Below are 20359 nucleotides of genomic sequence, written 5' to 3' on the forward strand. Positions count from 1 at the left end.
TGGTGCGACTTTTAATCTTTCAAGCTATGTATGCCTTTATTTTTTAAATTTGTAGGTAGCATACAGTTGGGTTTTGCATTTTTATTCATTCTGACAGTCTTTGCCTTTTAACTGGAGCAATTACTGCATTTATAGTGAATACTAGTGTCCGGGTGCATGGATTTGTGCACATTGAAAGGAAATTAATTAGAAGTAATATTTTAATATTGCTATTCATGGCTTTCTTGTGAAAAGAAAATAATATTCTACCAAGACTCCTATCTACCTACTCTAGGACTTCTGTGAGGATTAAGTGAAATGAAGTACGGGAAAACGCTTCACAAACATTTGGTTGAACTGTAAAATGTTTGCCCCTGGCTATAAAACAAGTTGTGTTCCTGGGCTGAGGAAACTTCAGGAGGTTAATTGCTAGGGAGAGGAAGCCAGGTCTTGCTACATGACGTCATTACCTAGTGCCCACAGTCACCATTTCCAGGCTAGGCTGGGTTGTGGACACATCTTGTGCCATGGAGTCTTGGCAACATTGGCTGTGATTTTATGGGGTGTCACTCTGGGGTGGTGATGGGGATTGTGTCCCTCTTTGGGGGGAGCAGAGTGTTGGTTTGTGGGTGCCACGTCTGTGTTGCCGTTTATTTTTAAATGGCCAGTTCGTGTCATGGCAGCTTTAGCGTTGAGCATCTGTTCTTTGGTGGTCAGTGCACATCATAGCTACCATTCAGCAGGACAGTCTTTTATACATATAGATAATTATTAATATGGAAGGATTTAAGCATATAGATATTTCACTGTTTTTCCCCCATCTTTTCTGCATCTTTGGCGTTGAGTATTTTTTAGAATCCCATTTTGTCAATTGGCTTTTAAATTATACCTCCTCTGCTGTTTTTGTTTTTGTTTTTTAAGTTGTTGCACTACGCATGACAATATGCACCCTTATCACAGTCTACGTTGAGTTAATATTATATTACTTCATGTGAAATTTCTAACCCCTTTTCATTTTTAAACTATGGTTGACACGCATATTGTGTCTACATACATTGTAAATCCCACAAAGAATGTATTTTTAAGGTAGTGTGTGTTTTAAAGAAAGGAAGATAGAAATCTTTTGTTTACTCACATATTTACCATTGTTATTTTTCTTACTTTCCTGAAGATCCTAGTTCTATCTGATATTTTTACCTTCAAAAAGGAAGACCTCCTTTCGCTTCTTTGTAGTGAGGATCTGCTAGCTATGAATTTTCTGACTTTTTGTTTATGAACATCTTTAGTTTGCCTTCATTCTTGACAGAGATTTTGGTGGGATAGAATTCGGAGTTGACAGTTTTATTTTTTCCCCAACTGTTGGAGAGACCTTTTTCAAATACCTTCTAGCCGCTTTTTTCTTTTTTTCTGATTAGTCAGTGGTAACTTGTATTATTGTTCCTTGTGTGTAACTTGTGTTATCTTCCTGCCGTCAAGATTTCCCTTTTGTATTTTTCAGTGGTTAATATTTTGTCTCTCATGTGCCTAGGTGGGGTTTTTTTGTATGTGTCGTACTTCATGAAACTTTATATTTACGTCTTTCACCATATGTTGGAAACTTGGGGGCATGATTTTACTATATATAGTTCAGTCCCATTCTCTTTTTATAGGATTCCAGTTTTGATACTGTTCCTCCAAACCAGGTCACCAAGGCTCTGGTTCTTTACTTTCCCAACCTTTTTCTTTCTCTTCTTCAAATTGGACAGTTTCCACTAATCTATGTTCTGAATCTTTCTTTTGTAATTGCCAATCTCCTATAAGCCAATCCAGTGAAATGTTTAAAAATTTCAGATACTGAGTTTTTCAGTTCTAAAATTTTTCAGTTCTTTAAAAAAAAATTACATATATATATATATATATGTGTGTGTGTGTGTGTGTGTGTGTGTGTGTGTGTGTGTATAAAATTGATTTCAGAGAAGAAGGGAGAGAGAGAGAGAAACATCAGTGATGAGAGAGACTCATTGGCCGGATGCCTCCTGCATGCCCTACAATGGAGCCCGAAATCCAGCATGTGCCCTGACCAGGAATCGAACTGTGACCTTCTGGTTTATAGGTTGATGCTCAATCACTGAGCCATGCCAGCTGGGCTCATATGGTTCCTTTTTATAGCTTTTATTTCTCTACCAATATTTCTATTTGTTTAATTCATTATGAGCATTTTTTTTTTCTTCATACTCTTGAGCTTAGTTTCAATAGCTGCTTTAAAGGTTTTGGTAATTACCACATCTTGGGCATGTTGCGGTACTATTTGTACAGTTGCTCTTATGTGAGTCACCCTCATATCTGGCCATGGACAGATTGTGTTTATTGCCATGAACTCTGCTGGGAAAGAGGTAACTGAAGCCTGTATTTGTGCTGCAGCTCCATCTGTTTGACATTGATGTTCCTGGGAAAATCACATTTCAAGAATCTAAAACATTGAGTCCTGGTGATACTTTCTCCACATTTGAGACTCGTACGTACCAGATAAGTCCACCTCCTTTTGCAGTCCCAGTAAAAGAGGACCAGGTATTCCTTTGTTGTTGTTTTTTTTAATTATTATTATTATGCCCCTCCCTAATTTTTTTTTTTTGTAATTAATCCTCACCCCCAGGATATTTTTCCATGCTTTTTAGAGAGAATGGAAGAGACCGAGAGAAAGAAGCATTGATGGGAGGGAGATACAATAATTGGTTGCCTCCAGCACTCACCCACATCAAGGCCAGGGATCCAGCCTGAAGCTGAGGTACACGCTGTTAACTGGAATTGAACCCGTGACCCTGCAGTCCGTGGGCCAACGCTCTGTTCACTGAGCCAAACCAGCGAGAGCTCTCCCTAGTGTCTTTACATAACCTGGCTGAACGGCCAGACGTGAGAAGGGCAGAGAACAGTCAGAGATCTAGAAAGGGCGGGCTGAGTGGAGAACTAGGAGTTTGACATGACTTTGCTCTTCCGTTTGGTACAGCCTCCTGTCGGTGGGATCGTTTCCGGAGTGTGCTTGCTAGTCCACAGTTGAGCACCTCTCACTTAGAGAATAAGCATTTACTTAGAATGAATTTCTCATCTCTGCTCTGCTGACATAAATGATGTCTTTACGAGGTGACAGCCAAGCAAGAATAAGCTTACAGACCTTGTCCACCACGGGCCCTGTGTCGCCGTGTCCCCATCAGTCAGTGACGTTAGCTCAGGAGGCTTTACCCTGGCACCGTGCTGCAGGTTAACTGTCATCTGTGCGTTTTCTGTCTGTCAACAGCTTACTGCAAAGTGGGCCTGGGCATCTGCTACGACATCCGCTTTGCAGAGCTTGCACAAGTCTACGCGCAGAGAGGTGAGCAGCACCGCCGTCGTGTTGTGTGGGTGCCTGGAGGGTTGAGGCTGGACAGAGGGAGCCCTTAGTCGGAAAAGCTGGAGGAGAGGTCTTAACCTCTCCACCCCTGACGGCCTTCTCAGACTCTTGCTGCGAGTGGACAGTGTGGTTTTCCAGAGGTTGTGGTTTAACACGCCGTGCGGCTAAGGCAGGAGCCAGACTCTTACACATCTGCTCTACCCCTCCAGCCCTTCCTGCTCCTGTGTTTGGGAAGAGTCCCGTGGAGCCCAGTAGCAATGAAAACATGTCTGTCCCTCGTGGATGTCACCGGGCCACAGTCCTAGATGCTGGGTACGGTGGGAATGTAGTCAGTGACATTTTGGTGCAGATGAAGGTGTCCTACCATCCAGCACCAAACAACATCAGAAGATCTGGTTCTGGTTCCAACTCTTTTCCTACCTCAGTGGTCGGCAAACTGCGGCTCTGGAGAAGCGGTTTGCCACTTCGTTGACTAATGAGTTTGCCGACCGCTGGGACAGAGGCTTCGTCACAAGGAACAACTACAACCTGTGATTATTGGAATCAAGAGTCTAGGTCAGTGGTCAACAAACTCATTAGTCGACAGAGCGGCAAACCGCGGCTCGAGAGTGTGGCTCGCAAGCTGCAGTTTGCCAACCACTGAACTACCTGGCATGGTACTTTGGGTGAATGGTTTCATTTCTAGAGCAGTGGGGCTCCCAGTTTTCTCATAGGGATGCTGTGAGGACGAAGGAGAGAGAACTTACTAAAGCTCCTTGTATGGCACTCAACACACATTAGCAGCCCTGCTAGACTGTCGGAGCCACTCTGATTCTGAATGAACTCAGCGCAGTGAGGTGGATGCAGCAGTTCGCCTGCTCTGGGTCGGCAGTCTTTGCAGTCTTGCCCATGAGCCTGGAAGCACCCGCTCTGCCCCTCATTTCAGTTGAAGGGCGTTATGGAACGTGGTCCTCGGCCATGCAGAGCCACCTCACTGGTGCCGAGAGAAATCTGAATGATAGTCGTGTCATCCCCCCCGCCTCCTCCCCACTTTTTTCTAAGTGAACTCACATGTGGTTTTGGTCATCAATACCAGTTTTCTCCTGTGTCCGTCTGCACCATGCGAGTGTCTGAGGGAACGCAGAGCCATAAGCTAATGCTGCTGACACTGTCTGACCTGGCTGACATCCTTTTATGCGGGGGGAAGTGGGAGCTGGGTCCCCACTGAGTGGAGGACAAAGGAAGGGGCCAGGGAGTTGGGTGTTCTCTGCACAGATTCTCGCCTCCCTCTCCCAGGCTGCCAGCTGCTGGTCTATCCCGGAGCCTTTAATCTGACCACTGGGCCGGCTCACTGGGAGCTGCTTCAGCGAGGCCGGTAAGACAGCATGTCAGCGCACCTGCCGGCATCTCAGTTTCTCTGTGGGAAGGTTTCAGGGCGGTGAAGTCCCAGCCTTCCTGGTACCGAATGGTGCCTGTGACTCAATTCCGCAGCATCCAATCGCATTTCAAATAGATGCATCTTTTCGTCTTTCAGCCCAAAGGGAAGGCTTCTGCTGGGAACCTTCTCTTCAGAAGCCAGAGTACCAACCGCTTAGATTTTTAAAAAATATATATATTTTATTGATTTTTTATAGAGAGGGGGAGAGGTTTGTGGTCTTCACACAGCTGACCCTGTGCTGTTTGATTGGGTGCTTACCCTGCCCCGACTTCCACAGCAGCCTGCTGGGCCCGGGATGCTCTGCCAGGAACCTCGCTATGAGCCCTTGTCCTGCTGACCTCTAAGCGCTGGGCCTTGCTCTGATGGGTCCCAGTTGCTGTTTCCTTAGCCCCCTGAGGCTGAGCAGTGAGAGGCAGGTAGCAGGGGGATGGAACATGGAAGGGAAAAGGAGTGTAAAGTGCTCTGCAAACCATGAAATGCTGGTCAGAGACAATGTGTTTCTTTTCTTTTAAAAAAAATATATTTTATTGATTTTTCACAGAGAGGAAGAGAGAGGGATAGAGAGCCAGAAACATCAATGAGAGAGAATCATCGATCAGCTGCCTCTTGCACACCCCCTACTGGGGATATGCCTGCAACCAAGGTACATGCCCTTCACCGGAATCAAACCTGGGACCCTTCAGTCCGCAGGCCGATGCTTTATCCACTGAGCCAAACTGGTTTCGGCGACGATGTGTTTCTTGATTAAATGTTTTTGTTTTATGTGTTTAAAAAAAAAAAAAAAAAAAAAATATATATATATATATATATATATATATATATATATATATATATATATATACACACACACACACACATACATACACACACACACACACACATATATTGATTTCACAGAGGAAGAGAGAGTGAAGAGAGATGGAAGCATCAATGAGGAGAGAAAATTGATAGGCTGCCTCCTACATGCCCCTACTGGAGATCGAGCCCCAAACCTGGGCATGTACCTTAACTGGGAATCGAACCCTGACCACCTGGTTCATGGGTCAATGCTCAACCACTGAGCCACACTGGCCGGGCTTGATTAAATGTTTTTTAAATTGAGGTTAATACACTTACAGAAAAGTGCACTAACTTTGCCTCTACAGGCAGGTCAGTGAATGTTGACATATGTACCACCTACAACCAAGATCAACTTATGGGACATTTCCCAGTCCCTGGAATGGTCCCTTTTGCTCCTTCCTAGTCAGTGCCCTATCCTCTCTGCCTAGAGGTGGCTACTGCTCTCCCTTCTAGAGATGATGGTGATTTTTTTCAGGGCGATGTAGAGGTGTTTGCCTGGTTGCATCGTAGAAGGTGGGGTAGGGGTGTGTGTTACCATAAATATTAATAAATGCAGTGAAAGGGGAAAGCAAGAAAAGCTTGGATCTATTGTCTGAGCCCAGAGAGCTCCCAGGTGAGGTGGCTTGATGTACCCAGGCTGGATCCCTGAAATTCTGATCCACCTTGAGAGATGGCACGGCCACCATTGGCATGGAAGTGCCATACAGCCCTCACCGTGGATTGCCCCCTCAAGGGCCCCTTGGCTTGCATTAACCCCAGAGAAGTTCTGTACTGGTTGGCTCAGGCCAGAGTCTGGCCACTGGCAGTGTTAACATTTTGGACTACATTGTTCTGTGTTTTGGGGGGCTCTCCTGTAGGGTGGTTAGCATTTCCGACTTCCACCCACTGGATGCTAATAACAACCCCCTTAATTATAACAATTTAAAAATCTCCAACCCGGTCGGTGTGGCTCAGTGATTGAGCTTTGGCCTATGAACCAGGAGGTCACGATTTGATTCCTGGTCAGGGCCTGTGCCTGGGTTGCCAGCTCTATCCCCAGGGGGGGTGCAGGAGGCAGCCAATCTGTGATTCTCTCTCATCATTGATGTTTCTAGCGCTCGCTCTCTCTCTCCCTCTCTCTCTTCTCCCCCTTCCTCTCTGAAATTAACAACAATTTTTTATTTTATTTTATTTTATTTTATTTTTTTTTTTTTTAAAGAAAGGTCTCCAGACACTGGCAAATGTCCCCTGCTGGTCCAAATTGCCCCAATGAGAACTGGCTTAAGTAATAAGATGGTTTTTGAAGAGAGGGTTCCGTGGCTTTGTGTGTTTCTTCTGTATCTGAGCCAGCCTGTCCTATCGTAGTTTTTAAAAGAAGGATAGGATAGGAAAGTGCCTCAGCTCTGAAATGCATGACTTCCCTGCTTTCTGTCCGTGGACTGCAGGGCTGTTGATAACCAGCTGTACGTGGCCACGGCCTCTCCGGCCCGCGACGACAAGGCCTCCTACGTTGCCTGGGGACACAGCACCGTCGTGAGTCCTTGGTGAGTGGCCCGAGCGGGGACAGGCTCGCCAGGAGCTCGTTGGGCGGTGGGCTGTCTGATTGGTGACCGGCCCTGCCCTCCCCCACCGGCCCGGTGCTGCCTCTCCTGTGAGGAAGCTCCCACGGGAGGAAGAAACGGCCCGCTCTCCTGACCGAGCCGCCTTCGCCCTCTTCTGGTTTCCGTTGTCAGTCTGACTGGATCGTGGGGGACACACGGCAGCAGTGATGGGTGTCAGTTTTAGTGAAACAGGCCCCCAGCTCCCGGCTTTTGGTTAAAATTTATTTAGACTGGGTGACTCGGCCTCAGGCAGGAATGAGTTACAGGGTGAGGATTCTGCTCCCGGAATAATGAGAGAGGATGGGGGATTCAGTAAGAAAATGGAGTTTGTCCTCTGAGAGGGCGGAGCATTGTACTGCTCAGTGGGACCAGCGTGAGAGTCCGCCATGTGCACACGCTGGCGGGCGCTGCTGCGCGGACCACGGTCTCCGCCTGCAGCCGCACAGCACTTACATGTGGTCTCAGTGCGAACGCAGGGACTTCCCTTCGGTTTGTAGATGGTGGGGTTGAAGTTCACAGGCTAAAGTGGTTAGAACTGGTGTTTGGATCCAGGATTTTGACTTCAGAACTTGGGTTTATGCCGAACATCTGTATGATCACACACACGCGCGCGCACACACACACACAAACAGATACGAATCTCTACAATTTCAGGATGCTCAGACAAGGCTGAGAAGGGACCCTGGTCATGTGGGGTCCCTAACGCTTCTGTCTTCGGACTCTATAGGACCCACAGATTAAAGCATGTGATAAGGGGAGTCCTTGGAAATATGACCAGCAAGAGACTCTCCGCACATCAGGATTTGGGGGTCGTTGGGAAACTGGAAGGATTAAGGTGGACCGAAAGTTTTCTCAGACGTGATTCACGTCCCTCTGCCCAGATGTTAGGGCTGCACCTCTGCTTCGCCTGGCTCTGCTGATGAACTCTGGTGCAGGTTAGGCTGGCCGCTTCTGACAGCGGCTCCACAAGGCTTACCTTCAGGTCTTCCTTTTCAGAATTCCATTTGTAGGGCTTGGGGGCCTTCTGACTTACATTGACTTTGGGATAGTTGTCTGGGATTAATACAGAGAGAGCTTTGAATGCCAGGGAAAATGAGGAAGAAAGAGAAAAAGAATAGAAGAGGATTCAGTTAAGCGGCATCAGTAATTGTGTTTGTAGCTCATTTGTGCCAAGTCTGTTTGCGGCCGCCTGGCGGACGGACCCAGTCACAGTGTGTGAGGCCAGGTTACCCTGTGCTGAGCTTTGGAGGCTGCACTCACGAGGTCTGCGCTGGAAGCCCTGCTTTGGGCTGGGCGGCGCAGGCCAGCCTTTCCCCAGGCTTAGGAAGGAGTGTTGTCTCCTAGTGTGGGCTCACACCCACGGATGGAAAGAGGGCCGCACGGCTCTGGCCATGCCCAGGGCCTGCCTCGCCACCCAGAGTCAGGGGCAGCCCCGGCAGGGCTGACGAAGCAGAGCCAGAGCATCTGGTCGAGGACGCCTGTGGACCCGCACTCCTGAGGGGGCAGGGCACCTCCTTTCGGCTATAAGTGGCTCCGGTCCAGACGCTCATTTCACGGAATAAGAAAATCAGGAGTTTGCAGTTTAGGAAATATACTCCATAATTTTCTAAGTCCTAGCAGAGCTTTTATTTCCACTTTATAATTTATTAAAAGTGACTTGGCCCAAGGACGCACAGCATTTTAAATGGTAGAACAGGAGTTTGTAGCCTTCCTTTCTGGTTTTAAATCTCAGATTCCTTGCCCCTTGCCCCTTGCCCCTTGCCCTGTCAAATGGGGAGAAAAAACGGAGTTCTTGAATGTCAGTAAATGTCAGTGAACCCACTCATCTCCCCTGAATCTTTTCCAGGGGCGAGGTCCTGGCCACAGCGGGCCCTGAAGAAACGATCGTGTATTCAGACATAGGTAAGGTCTGCTGGCCCAGGGCGGGGTGAGGTGTCTGGCACCCCCAGTGCCTGAGGCCAGCCTCCAGAGGGGGGCAGCCCGCCAGCTGCAGGAGTTCCTCTCCCCCTCCCCGCCCCTCCCCAGTTTATCCTTCATTCTTGGTCAGGTCTTGAAGACTACAGTTTATTTTGAGTTCTTTTGGTTTGGTTTTAAGTGACTCCAGGGGCTGTGCCAGGCCATCTGTGCCTCTAGCAAGGCCTATATGACTGAGTTCCTTGGCTGAGACTCTGGTAGTTTTTATACTGTTTGGGAGGAAAAACCCCTTTTGTTAGTGAAGAGTTACTTCTTGCTAATAATACACATTTCTGTTTTTGCAGACTTGAAGAAGGTGACTGAAATACGCCAGCAAATCCCCATCCTTAGCCAGAAGCGGTCAGACCTCTATGCAGTGGAGGCGAAAAAGCCCTAAGGTTTATGTTTCAACGTGTCATTAAATAGGAAGTTATGTTTCTGCAGTATCAATTCCCTGCTGAATTCTGTAATGGGGAGCCTTTTTATTGGTTTGTTTGTGATTTTAGCCTGTGGAGACGATGGACCTCCAGCACACTGATACTCCCCGCACCATATCAAGTAGGCAGAGAGGACCCAGGCTGGGCACTGCAGAGCGGAGGACAAGGGGGTGGTCCTAAGCCTTATTCTGTGCTTAAATCACCTCCAGGAAGTTGGTAAAAGTATGAGATTTGGGTATTCTTGTGGTTGGTTTGCCTGATATAAATGTATTGGTGTCATAAACCTCTTATCTCATTGCTGGAGTTGGAATCCGTTACGTAGGAAGTGGGAATACTCTTTCCAGCAGAGCCTTCGAGTTGTATTGTGGGTTTGTGAGTGGCTGTGGGAAGCAAGGTGATGGGTCCTTGGTGTTTGCGAGGGGAGGTGGCAGCCCCTGTAGCAGCCTTCAAGAAAGAGCTAAAGAGTCAACCCCAAACTCTCAGGTCTTAAGGGCAAGACTGTGTCAACAGTGAGGCCTGTGGGAAGATGGCAGTGGAAGCATTTGGTCAGGCAACTAAAGTATGTCTCTGCAAGAGGTGTCTTTTTTTAAGATTATCGATTTATTTTGAGAGAGAGAGAGAGAGAGAAGCATCGATCAACTTGCTTCCTGCACCCCCCCCAACCGGGGATCTATCCTACAACTCAGGCATTGTTTCAATCAGGATCCAGCCTGCAGCCTTTCAGTGCCCAGGGCCATGCCTAACCAGCCGAGCCTCCCCAGCCAGGGCAAAAGCGTTTTTCTCGATAGGAATAAGTGTCTGAAAGTCTCTCTTGGTTTTTCTCTCTAGAAATACTTTTTACCTTGATAAAGGCAAGCTTTTAGCCTAATGGTTCTTGGAATTCTTTGGGGCAATTATAAATTAAGAATTTCAATAAGCTGTGATGTATATACTGGAGGCCTGGTGCACAAAACGAGAAGGGTTCCTCAGCCCAGCTGTACTCTCCATTCAGGGACCCCTCGGGGGATGTCCGGCTACCCTGTGGGATCGGGCCTATATTGGCAGTCGGATATCCCTCTTGCAATCTGGGACCGCTCGCCTGCCTGCCTATCTGCCTGATTGCCCCTAACTGCCTTTGCCTGCTGGCCTGATTGCCCCTACTTTGCACCCTGGCTGGCCTGATCACCCCTGGCTCGACCTCCTGCCAGCCTGTTCGCCCCTGCCTTGCCACCCTGCCAGCCTGATTGCCTCTAAACGCCTCTGCCTTGGCCCCTGGCCTAAGCCGCAGTCTGGTCTCCCTCTGCGGGAGGTGATCTGGCAGATCAGGGGAAGGGGCCGCCCCCATTACCCTGCTGCTGCTGCCACTGCCAGCCTGAGCTTCAGCCCTTCGCAGCCACTCACGGCTGCCTGAGTCTGGGCCCTTCACAGCTGCTGCAGCTTGTCCGGAAGGTCGTCCAGAAGACATCCACTCTAATTAGCATATTACCCTTTTATTAGTACAGATGTCCTAGCTAGCAATGGGCTGGTAATGTTTAACAACCAGCTGTCTTAAGAAAAAGCCCTGATTTTGTGGTGGCATTTTCCAGTTTCTGTGGTGTAAATACTTTCACCCTGGCCAAGTTCCATCTGTCAATATGATCCTCTGCACACACAATTGGGAATAGATGTGAGCATCTGACACAGGTGTACATCCATGAAACCCTGTTAGCAAAGGTAATGAAGATGCCCACTCCACCATCAAAAGTTTCCTTGTTTCTCTTATAAACCCTCTAGTTATTCCTCTTGTTCCCAGGCACTGACTGGCTTTGTTAGTATAGATTAATTTGAATTTTCTAGAATTACATAAAAATGGACCCATCCCATATATGTACTTTTTATCTTTCATCATTTGGCGACTATCCACATGTGTGCATCAATAATTCATTCCGTTTTTATTGCCGAGTATTCTGTTGTATGGACGTACCATCATTTTCCACCTGTTGATTAGTATTTGAGTTTCCAGTCTTTGGCTTTTACAAATAAAGCTTCTTGTATAAGTTGTTCATTTCTCTTGAGTTAGGTATTTAGCATTGGAATGAAATGGTGGGATCATACATGTATTTCACTACCAAATTGTTTTTCAAAGTGATCGTGCTGTTATACATCACTACCAGCAGTCTCTCAGAGTCCCACTGTGCTCCACATCCTCACCTACACTTGGCATGGTTAGTCTTTTTACTGTCATCCATTTTAATGGGCATGTAATGTTTTCTTGTGGTTTTAATTTGTATTTCCATAATCACTAATGACGCTGGGTATCTTTACTTATCTGCATATCTTTGGTAAAGTTTCTGTTCATATCTTTCCCCCATGTAAGTATTGTGTTATTTACCTTTTTATTATTATGAGTTCTTTATATACTCTAGATAAAAGCCTTTTTTCAGATATTATGTTTTGCAAATTTATTCTCTAAGTCTGAGAAAAAGTCTTCGTTTTCTTAAAACTATTGCTTAAAGAACAAAGATATTTAATTTCATGAAGACTGATTAATACTTTTTTCTTTGAAGTTTGTCTTTTCTGAGTTGTATTTATGTAAATATATTTATGTATTGCATAAACCACCAAATCCAAGGTCACTAAGACTTTATCTTATACTTTTATTTTTTAAAATATTTTATTATTATCTGTGTACATATTTTAACATTGCCCTCTCCCTCCCCAGATTTATCTTATACTTTATAATTTATTTTCAGTTAACTTTTGTATATGGTGTAAGAATCAAGATGTTTTATTTTATTTATTTGTTTGGCCTATGGTTGCCTGTTGCTCTAGTACCATTTGTTGGAAAGATTATCTTATGCCCGTTGAGTATCCTTGGCTCTTTTAGGAAAAGTGAATTGACCATATACATCTTAAGTCTATTTTTGGACTCTGTTTTATTTCATCAATCTATTTGTCTGTCTTTACACCAGTAACTAACTGTGTTGATTACTGTGGCTTTCTAATAGATTTTTTCCTCCCTCAAATATGTCTTTATTGATTTCAGAGAGGGAAGAGAGAAATAGAAATGGTAATGATGAGAGTCATTGTCTGTGTGCTGCATGCTCCACACTTGCATTCAATGAGCAGGCAACCTGGTCATGTGCCCTTGGCTGGACTCGAACCTGGGATCCTTTAGTCCTCAGGCTAATGCTCTATCCAGTGAGCAAAACCAGCTAGGGCTACATTCCCTTTTTCTTTTCTTTTTTAAAAACATATTTTATTGATTTTTTACAGAGAGGAAGGGGGAGAGAGAGAGCCAGAAACATCGATGAGAGAGTCATCGATCAGCTGCCTCTTGCACGGCCCCCACTGGGACGTGCCGCAACCAAGGTACATGCCCCTGACCGGAATCGAACCCGGGACCCCTCAGTCCGCAGGCCGACGCTCTATCCACTGAGCCAAACCGGTTTTGGCCCCTTTTTCTTTTCAACAGGCTTCTAAAAGTAGTCGAGAGTGTAACCAAGTGATCCAGAGAACGGACATCATTTGCCCCTGAAGTTCCCAGGTGTGGAGAGGGCGCAGGACTGTGTAGCACCACATGATGGTCCCATCATGCCGTGGGCCCGGCCCAGCAGTTCCTAAATTCCTGGTAGAACTGTCCTCGTTGTGGCTGGGTGTTGCCTGCCCTGAGGGTCCCTGCTCTTTTGGGGTCTGTGTTTGCCTTGCTCTTGCCCTCACTGCCTGTGGGGGTGCAGGGATGCAGAGTCTGTGGCTCCTCGGGGCTTGATCTAATAAGTCTTAAAGTCAGGTAAGATTAGTCCTCTAACTTTCTTTCCCCCCACATTGTTTACAGACTATTCTAAGTTCTTTGTATGTACATTTCAGAATCAGGTTGTAAATTTTTACCGTGAAGTCTCTAGGGGTTTTATTGGGATTGCATTGACTCTTTAATGCAGTTTTGTGGAAAATTGCTATTTTAACAGAACTGACCAACAGACCATGAACATGAGATGTCTTCTCAGTTATTCAGGCCGCCTTTAATTTCTTGTAATACCTCTGTCAGGTTTAGGTCTCGGGGTCTGCTGCCCTCATATGATGACCTAATTTGATAAAAATTCAATTCTTTTATTTTTGCTTTTCCCTTTCCTTTATCACTCTATGTCATTCTGTGATTCACTTTATCTACTTTATTGGTCTTTGTTGTGTTATTTTAATTGCTGTTTTCGGGTTTATACATCCTTAATATGAGTCTTTTCCTCAGGCACACACCTACCAATTGGCATGTAAGAATATTACAGTGTACTTCATTTCACTTCTCCCTATGTAAATTGTCATACTTCAACATATGAACCCCATAATAATACAATTTTTATTTTAAACAGTCAGTAATCTTTTAAAGAGCTTTTAAAAAAGTGTACTATACATTTAACAACATATTTACTATCTCTAGTACTATTTTGTGTAGACCTATTTCTGCTTGAAGGAATTTTTTTTTTTTAGCATTTTTTTTTGTACTGTAGGTCTGCTTGGTGATTTTCAGCTTTAGTGTGTCTGAAAAGGTTTTAATTTTGCCTTCATTTTAAAGAAACTATACTGATTATAGAATTCTAGACCCCTCTCCCCCCACAACACTTAAATTTGCTGCTGTATTATGCGCTGGCTTGTGTTCCTGGAGTTCTTATTCTTTATTCCTCTATGTAATTTATATATAACATCGCCCAATTTTACCTTTGAGAATGTGATAGCTGATTAAAATTAACCCTGAATTTGATCCACTTGAAGTGGGAGACTATTGCCATCTAAGGCACTAAAAATGTTTTAACTCATTGCCCTGTACTCCCTGACTTTCTAATGAGTTAGTCAATTTTTTTTTTTTAAACTTTTAAGTCTGGTATTGCATGTTGGAATTTGTCACCTGAAATTTAGATAAGCTAACTCATTTAGGTAATTTAAGTGACTTCCTTACAGAGATGGTAATGTATGGTGAAATATATCTGTGTGTGCTGCTTGACTCTGACCCAGCTGTTTGAAGTGGAGAGCTAACAGATATAGGTGTTGTATTGGTTGCAGATGAAGACATTCCTAACATTGCAGGGTTTAAAAAGACTTAGTAGTCAGTTTGTGACATCAAGTGGGTTTTTAGGGAAGGACTCCTTGCTGCACCAAAAGGTCTGTGCAGAACACTAGTGTACCAAGTGAAAAAGGGCTCAGACAAGAGGGTGGGTGAAAACTAGTGCTCTCCTGCCGCTAGTTTTGTCTTTCACGCTGCCTCTTCTGGAGAGGTCTGGTGGCGAGTAGGCTTGACGAAGCCAGAGATGGAAAGGGAGATGTGCCTTCTATGGTGTCTGCACTGACCAAACACATGGTCAGTGCTATTGGCTTCATGGACTTTTCTCCTTTGTGCCTTATCTTTGTGTTGTAGTTGTGTGTATGAAATTATCTTCATTTAACTATTTCTTGAATGAAGATTGGAGAACAAAGCTAGTTGTGCTGTAGTGTACCCCCATCTTACAAAGGACACCTCAAAAAGTCGAATTACGGAGTCATTTATTAAAAGCCGGCGGCTTACAAGGGAGCAAAAGTACTCCAGACCTCGCAGCCTCGAACAGCTTGCCACATCTGGCTTATATTGGCAGAATATCAGAAAGGTATCGATTACATCTTTGGGTCTGGAATGAGGAACCTGTTTTGCGAAATAAAAGCATTTTTACAGAAGCGAGATGAGCAAGTTATCTAAAATATAGGTTTTGGGTCTACAGAAACACATTATTTTGGACCACCATGGCAATTTGGAATAATTGTGCTGTCCTGATTCTGGGATCACCAAGTCAACAGGAATGCACTATCTGTAGCTACTGAGACAATTTGGGATAATTTGAGTTGTCCTGGTCCCCAAAAGAATGTGCTTCAGTAACCAGTTAGATCACAATCGATGGGATATTCAAACCATCATCAGTGGAGTATTGGGATAGCATACGTAAGTTCAGAAAATCAAAATAACTTTCTGTTGTTTTAGCAAACAAATAAGTACAGAGCCCAAAAAGCAGTTTCTACCTGAGATGATTGCTACCATACTTCAGTTGTTGGAAGAAAATGCACTTCAGGATAAAATGGTCTTATTAAAATCAGGAATTAAGCTAAGCCTTAGCTGGTTTGGCTCAGTATATAGCGCATTGGCCCGGGTTCAATTCCAGTCAAAGGCTCCTACCTCGATTGTAGGCTTGATCCCTGGCCCTGGTTGGGGCGTGTGGGAGAAAACTAATCAGTGTTTCTCTCTCCCCTCCCTTCCGCTCTCTTTTAAAAAATCACTGGAAAGCCAAAACCGGTTTGGCTCAGTGGATAGAGCGTTGGCCTGCGGGCTGAAGGGTCCCAGGTTCGGTTCCGGTCAAGGGCATGTACCTTGGTTGTGGGCACATCCCCAGTGGGGGCTATGCAAGAGGCAGCTGATTGCTGGTTCTCTTTCATCAGTGTTTCTAACTCTCCATCTCTCCTCCGCTCTGTTAAAACTCAATAATAATAAAAAATTAAAGGAAAAATACCTTCAGGTGAGGATTAACAACAACAAAAAAATAAAAAAATAAAAGCTCCAGATCTACAGTCAAATAACTAAAACACATCCATACTTTCTCACCAATGACTTCATATCTGGTTCAAATGGAAGGAGTCTGGAAGGCGGAGCACGGGGGCAGAGTGATCCCACCCTCTCCTAAAGTCTGTGGGCGCCTACAGATGTGTTCCTTTGTGCTCAACAGTGGGACCTCAGTCCTCGGACTTAACTCGTTCTGGAGCTGTTCCAGAAGCAATTTCTTTGAAAACCAAATTATTATTTCGTCCCAGACCCCCAAGTGATTCCGTATTAACCTTTCTTTTGTACAGCACATGTCTAATGTACTGTTTAATTTAACAAACATTCCTAAAATTTAGCAAACCACCACCCTCTGCCAGCCTTCAGTGAGTCGCTTTCAGTACTCACTCCAGGGTGTCCAGCAGGAGGTCAGAATGCAGCATCTTCATGACACTGCCTCCAAACACTGTCCCTGGCTAACTCCCTGCCATCTATCCAATCACAACCGTTTCTCTCTCAATTGTCTGGGATGTTTCTTTCACACCCTGAGCAGCATTAGCACTCGTGAGGGCTTGTTTTAAAATTATGCTAATAGTCCATTTCTCCAGCAACAAAAGCAAAAAAACAAAAAGCCAACAAAAATAATCACAGCACAATTTCCCAAGATGTTAACACAGGTTTAGTGGTAAACTGACACTCACAGTTTCACTTTCTGTCATGCTGATGTATCAGCACAAAAGGGTTGTCAGGTTGAGAACCAGAGGTGTGACTTCATTTTTTTTTTTTTTTTTAAGATTTTTTTTGGGGGGAGCAGGAGCAAACATTAATAGACTGCCTCTTTCATGCCCCTCACCGGGGGATCAAGCCTGCAGCCCGGGCACGTGCTTGACGGGGAAATCAAATTGGCAGCCTTCTGGTGCATGGGCTGATGCCCAGCTGAGCCACACAGGCCAGGGCTCAACTATTCTTAAATGTTGTGTCCCAAGATCCATTCTCTAAGTTTCTCCCTCAAAATAAAACAAAAACCATGCCATCCTGTAAAAAACTCCCTTCACCTCCCAGCCTCTTAACAGAATCATTCCTGCTCATTAGTTCTCAGAAGCCTGCGGCCATTTCCCCTGTGACCGATCCAATGACACTCCCCTGGCAGACTTGTTTTGCCTCTAACGTCACTGTGACCTTGGTCCTATCTGCTCTCAGCCCACTTTTACTGGTACATTGCTCCCTTTTGTTCCTTACATGTTTCCCTGAATTTTTTATTTCAGAAAGGAAGAGGGAGAGAGAAACATCAACGATGAGAACCATTGATTGGCTGCCTCCTGCAGGCTCCCTACTGAGGACGGAGTCTGCAGCGGGGCACGCACCCTAGACCAGAATTGAACCCAGGACCCTCAGAACACAGGCGACGCACTGTGCCAAACTGGGTAGGGCTACCCTTTTCAATGTTAATTCTGTCCTGAAGTAATCGCATCTACATGCATGGTCTTAAAGATATGCTAATTCTCAAATATGTAGTTTCACCGTTGGTGTCGCCTCACCAGTTGAAAAAAAGAACATCTTGCTAGATTAACTTGGGTGGCTTATTTTCAGCTCAAAATCATATTGTCCCTTCACTTATATTTTTAAGAAAAGGTTGCTCTAGCTGGTTTGGCTAAGGGGATAGAGCATTGGTCTGTGAAATGAAGGGTCCAGGTTCGATTCTGGTCAAGGACACATGCCCTGGGTTGGGGTTTGATTCCAGTAGGGGGCATGCAGGAGGCAGCCAATCAATGATTCTCTCATCATTGATGTTTCTGTCTCTCTCCTCCTCTTCCTTCCTATCTGAAATTAAAAAAAAAAAAAAAAAAAAAAAGAAGAATGAATGTATAAAGTAACAGCCACAGGTTCCAGGGATGAAGACGCGGATACTTTGGGGAGGACCATCATTCTGTGTTATGGCTTGTAAACAGACTTCAAGAAAAGAAAGAAAAGCTTGAATGTAATATTTATTTGGTGAATTTACATATGAGGTCATTTACAAAAGTAAAGAACAGACAGATGTAACTTTCAGTGCAGGTCCAAATATCTTTTAGAACAGGCAGTAGTCCATGAGGACTCGGAATGACAGTACTGATTGGCACATGCTTCAGTTTTCTTTGTGTTCTCGCCCCCCCCCCCCCCCCCCATGGGGTAGAAAAGGAGAAGGGAAGATCAGTGTTAATGTAAATACAGCTAGGCAAGTAAAAACTGGTGTTTGTCTTCTCTAAGTCACAGGTTGCTCAGAGATGGAGCAATGTGTGTTCAGGAGCATTATCTAATAACTAAAATGCAGAGCTCATAGTTTCCATTATCCAAGTCATCTTAAATTATATTATCTGCGCCCACTCAGAGGCCCCTCAGTATTTTGCAGACTCTGACTTTGGAAGGAAGTAATTTCTAGTAATTTCTAAGAAGACAGCATTTACAATCTTTTTGGTTTTGGTAGGATAAAGCACCCTTTAAAATGGGGGGGAGGGAGGGTGTAAAATGCTCCTTTACTCCCAGCAACGTAAACTCTAATTAGATTTCATTTCCAAGAAAGTGTAACTAAAGGCTTGATGTTTTATTATTCTCGGGCTTAAATAAACCTGTCACCACCCAGAATATCTCAAAACAAGAGACCCCTTTAAGAACAGCTACCAGAAAAATGCAGCATATAAACAAAATGATGGTCCTTAAAAGTGACAACTGGAAAAAACAAAGTGATTTGTAAGTAAAATGGTAAGGTAAAGAGATAAACAAAACAAAAATCTGCTGTCAGTATCCCTAGTGAAGACCTGGTCGTGGGAAGTCAGCCGGCCTTTGGGAACAAGATTAACTCAGAAACAAAAAGCACTCCACAGGTCCGCAGCATCTTTAAAAAGACTGACTCCAAATTCCTTAAGCACATTTAGCCACAGTTGAAGCACTAAGCTTCAGAAAATGCTATGCTTCTGGCTCTAAGAATTACTTTATTTTTGAACCTTTAGCCCCATTTTCTCTCCATTAGAAACTTTAAGCTAATTAAATACACCCATGTAGCACACTCATTCTTTAACATACAACCAACCTGCATTTTCTTTTAAAAGGACGCTATTTAATAGTACTTATTACAGAAAATAGTCATGGCAATTAAAAACACACTTTCATTTCACCTTACCTCTTACCTGGTCCATTCCTCCATTCACTCAGTCTTCCAGCACATACATCAACAATATTTGCTTCTGCATAATTTACGATGAAAGCAGCTATTGTAGACTTGAAGAACAATGTACATTACCCATTAGCGTTAAAGGGGTAAAAAGGCTGAACAGTTGCCACTGAGTCAAAGGTTCTGTGGAATTTGAGGCATTGTGCATGCTGACAATACTTAAGGGTTCTATCAGTTTTGATGCCTTAAAAACAAAACCCCATTTAGGCTTTATTTCCTTCAAAAAACAAACAAACCCAAAAAACCCCAAAACTCAACAAAACAGAAAAAAAAAACACCTCAAAGGGATTAAGTGAATCTAAAAGAAACCTATTTTACAACACTTATTGTTACTTTAAAAACCAACATGCTGTAAAAATACTTATATTACACACACATACACACACAGACAAAATCTTCCATCTCCCCGCCCTCTTAAAAAAAAAAAGCCAAATCAACAAATAAAAGTTTTATTTGCATGGCCAATTATCATGTGTACTCTTTGCAACTTCATTCTAGTAATCCTGAACAGGTTTTAAGCTTGTCGCCCAGGGAATAAAAGCTGCAACACTGCACACTTCCTTCCACAGCCACTCCCACACCTAAATGTGAAACAGATGTAGCGGATGACAGCAGCACAAACAGGAATACTTCCCACCAGCCAACACAGTTCATGAGTGTCTGTAGGGTTCAGTTGCAGAGGGGGTAAACTTCTAAAAAGAGTCATGTTCCCTCCCCCTATTTTATAATGTTGGTGGCTTTAATCCATATTTCTTTGCAACTTCTGTCTGGGCATGGGCCGCATCACAGAGGGAGTACAGATGAGCCATCTCCATTTCCGATTTGGCCAGGTTAATAGCTTTGTTGAACATGTCAATGGCTTTCTCCATGTTTCCTCTAAAAGAACAAAAATTTTAAATATTTCATTCAACAAGCTCCTCACAGAATGCAATGAAGATAGTAGTGATGTGATATAGAGTCTGACCCATAAATTTCAACTACAGTTCTAATAAAATCCTTTTAAAAAATATATATATATATTTTATTGATTTTTTTACAGAGAGGAAGGGAGAGAGAGAAAGAGCTAGAAACGTCGA

At 44.3% G+C, this 20359-nt stretch overlaps 2 protein-coding genes across 7 annotated transcripts in view; one reads left to right on the forward strand and one right to left on the reverse strand.

Moving 5' to 3' along the window:
- The window catches only part of NIT2 (nitrilase family member 2), a 41838-nt gene that overhangs the window by 7976 nt on the left and 13503 nt on the right, over positions 1-20359 (forward strand). The window contains exons 5-11 of one of the 2 annotated variants that reach the window (XM_036444234.2): positions 2380-2473; positions 3251-3325; positions 4619-4697; positions 7025-7123; positions 9027-9082; positions 9439-9531; positions 9640-10398. In XM_036444234.2, coding sequence (XP_036300127.1) covers positions 2380-2473; positions 3251-3325; positions 4619-4697; positions 7025-7123; positions 9027-9082; positions 9439-9530 — 495 coding nt within the window. In that variant the 3' untranslated portion in view covers position 9531; positions 9640-10398. Of the gene's footprint in view, positions 1-2379; positions 2474-3250; positions 3326-4618; positions 4698-7024; positions 7124-9026; positions 9083-9438; positions 9532-9639; positions 10399-20359 lie in introns of those variants that run through there. The other variant, XM_036444235.2, reaches the window with a different exon arrangement.
- Positions 11164-20359, reverse strand: part of TOMM70 (translocase of outer mitochondrial membrane 70) — a 60818-nt gene continuing 51622 nt past the window's right edge. For 3 of the 5 annotated variants that reach the window (XM_036444232.1, XM_045584031.1, XM_045584030.1), the window contains one exon: positions 19717-20159. In XM_036444232.1, coding sequence (XP_036300125.1) covers positions 20006-20159 — 154 coding nt within the window. In that variant the 3' untranslated portion in view covers positions 19717-20005. Of the gene's footprint in view, positions 11176-19716; positions 20160-20359 lie in introns of those variants that run through there. The other 2 variants (XR_004989050.2, XR_004989052.2) reach the window with 2 other exon arrangements.

Source organism: Pipistrellus kuhlii, unplaced genomic scaffold, assembly GCF_014108245.1.
Source record: "Pipistrellus kuhlii isolate mPipKuh1 unplaced genomic scaffold, mPipKuh1.p scaffold_m20_p_2, whole genome shotgun sequence".
Classification (NCBI taxonomy): Eukaryota; Metazoa; Chordata; class Mammalia; order Chiroptera; family Vespertilionidae; genus Pipistrellus; species Pipistrellus kuhlii.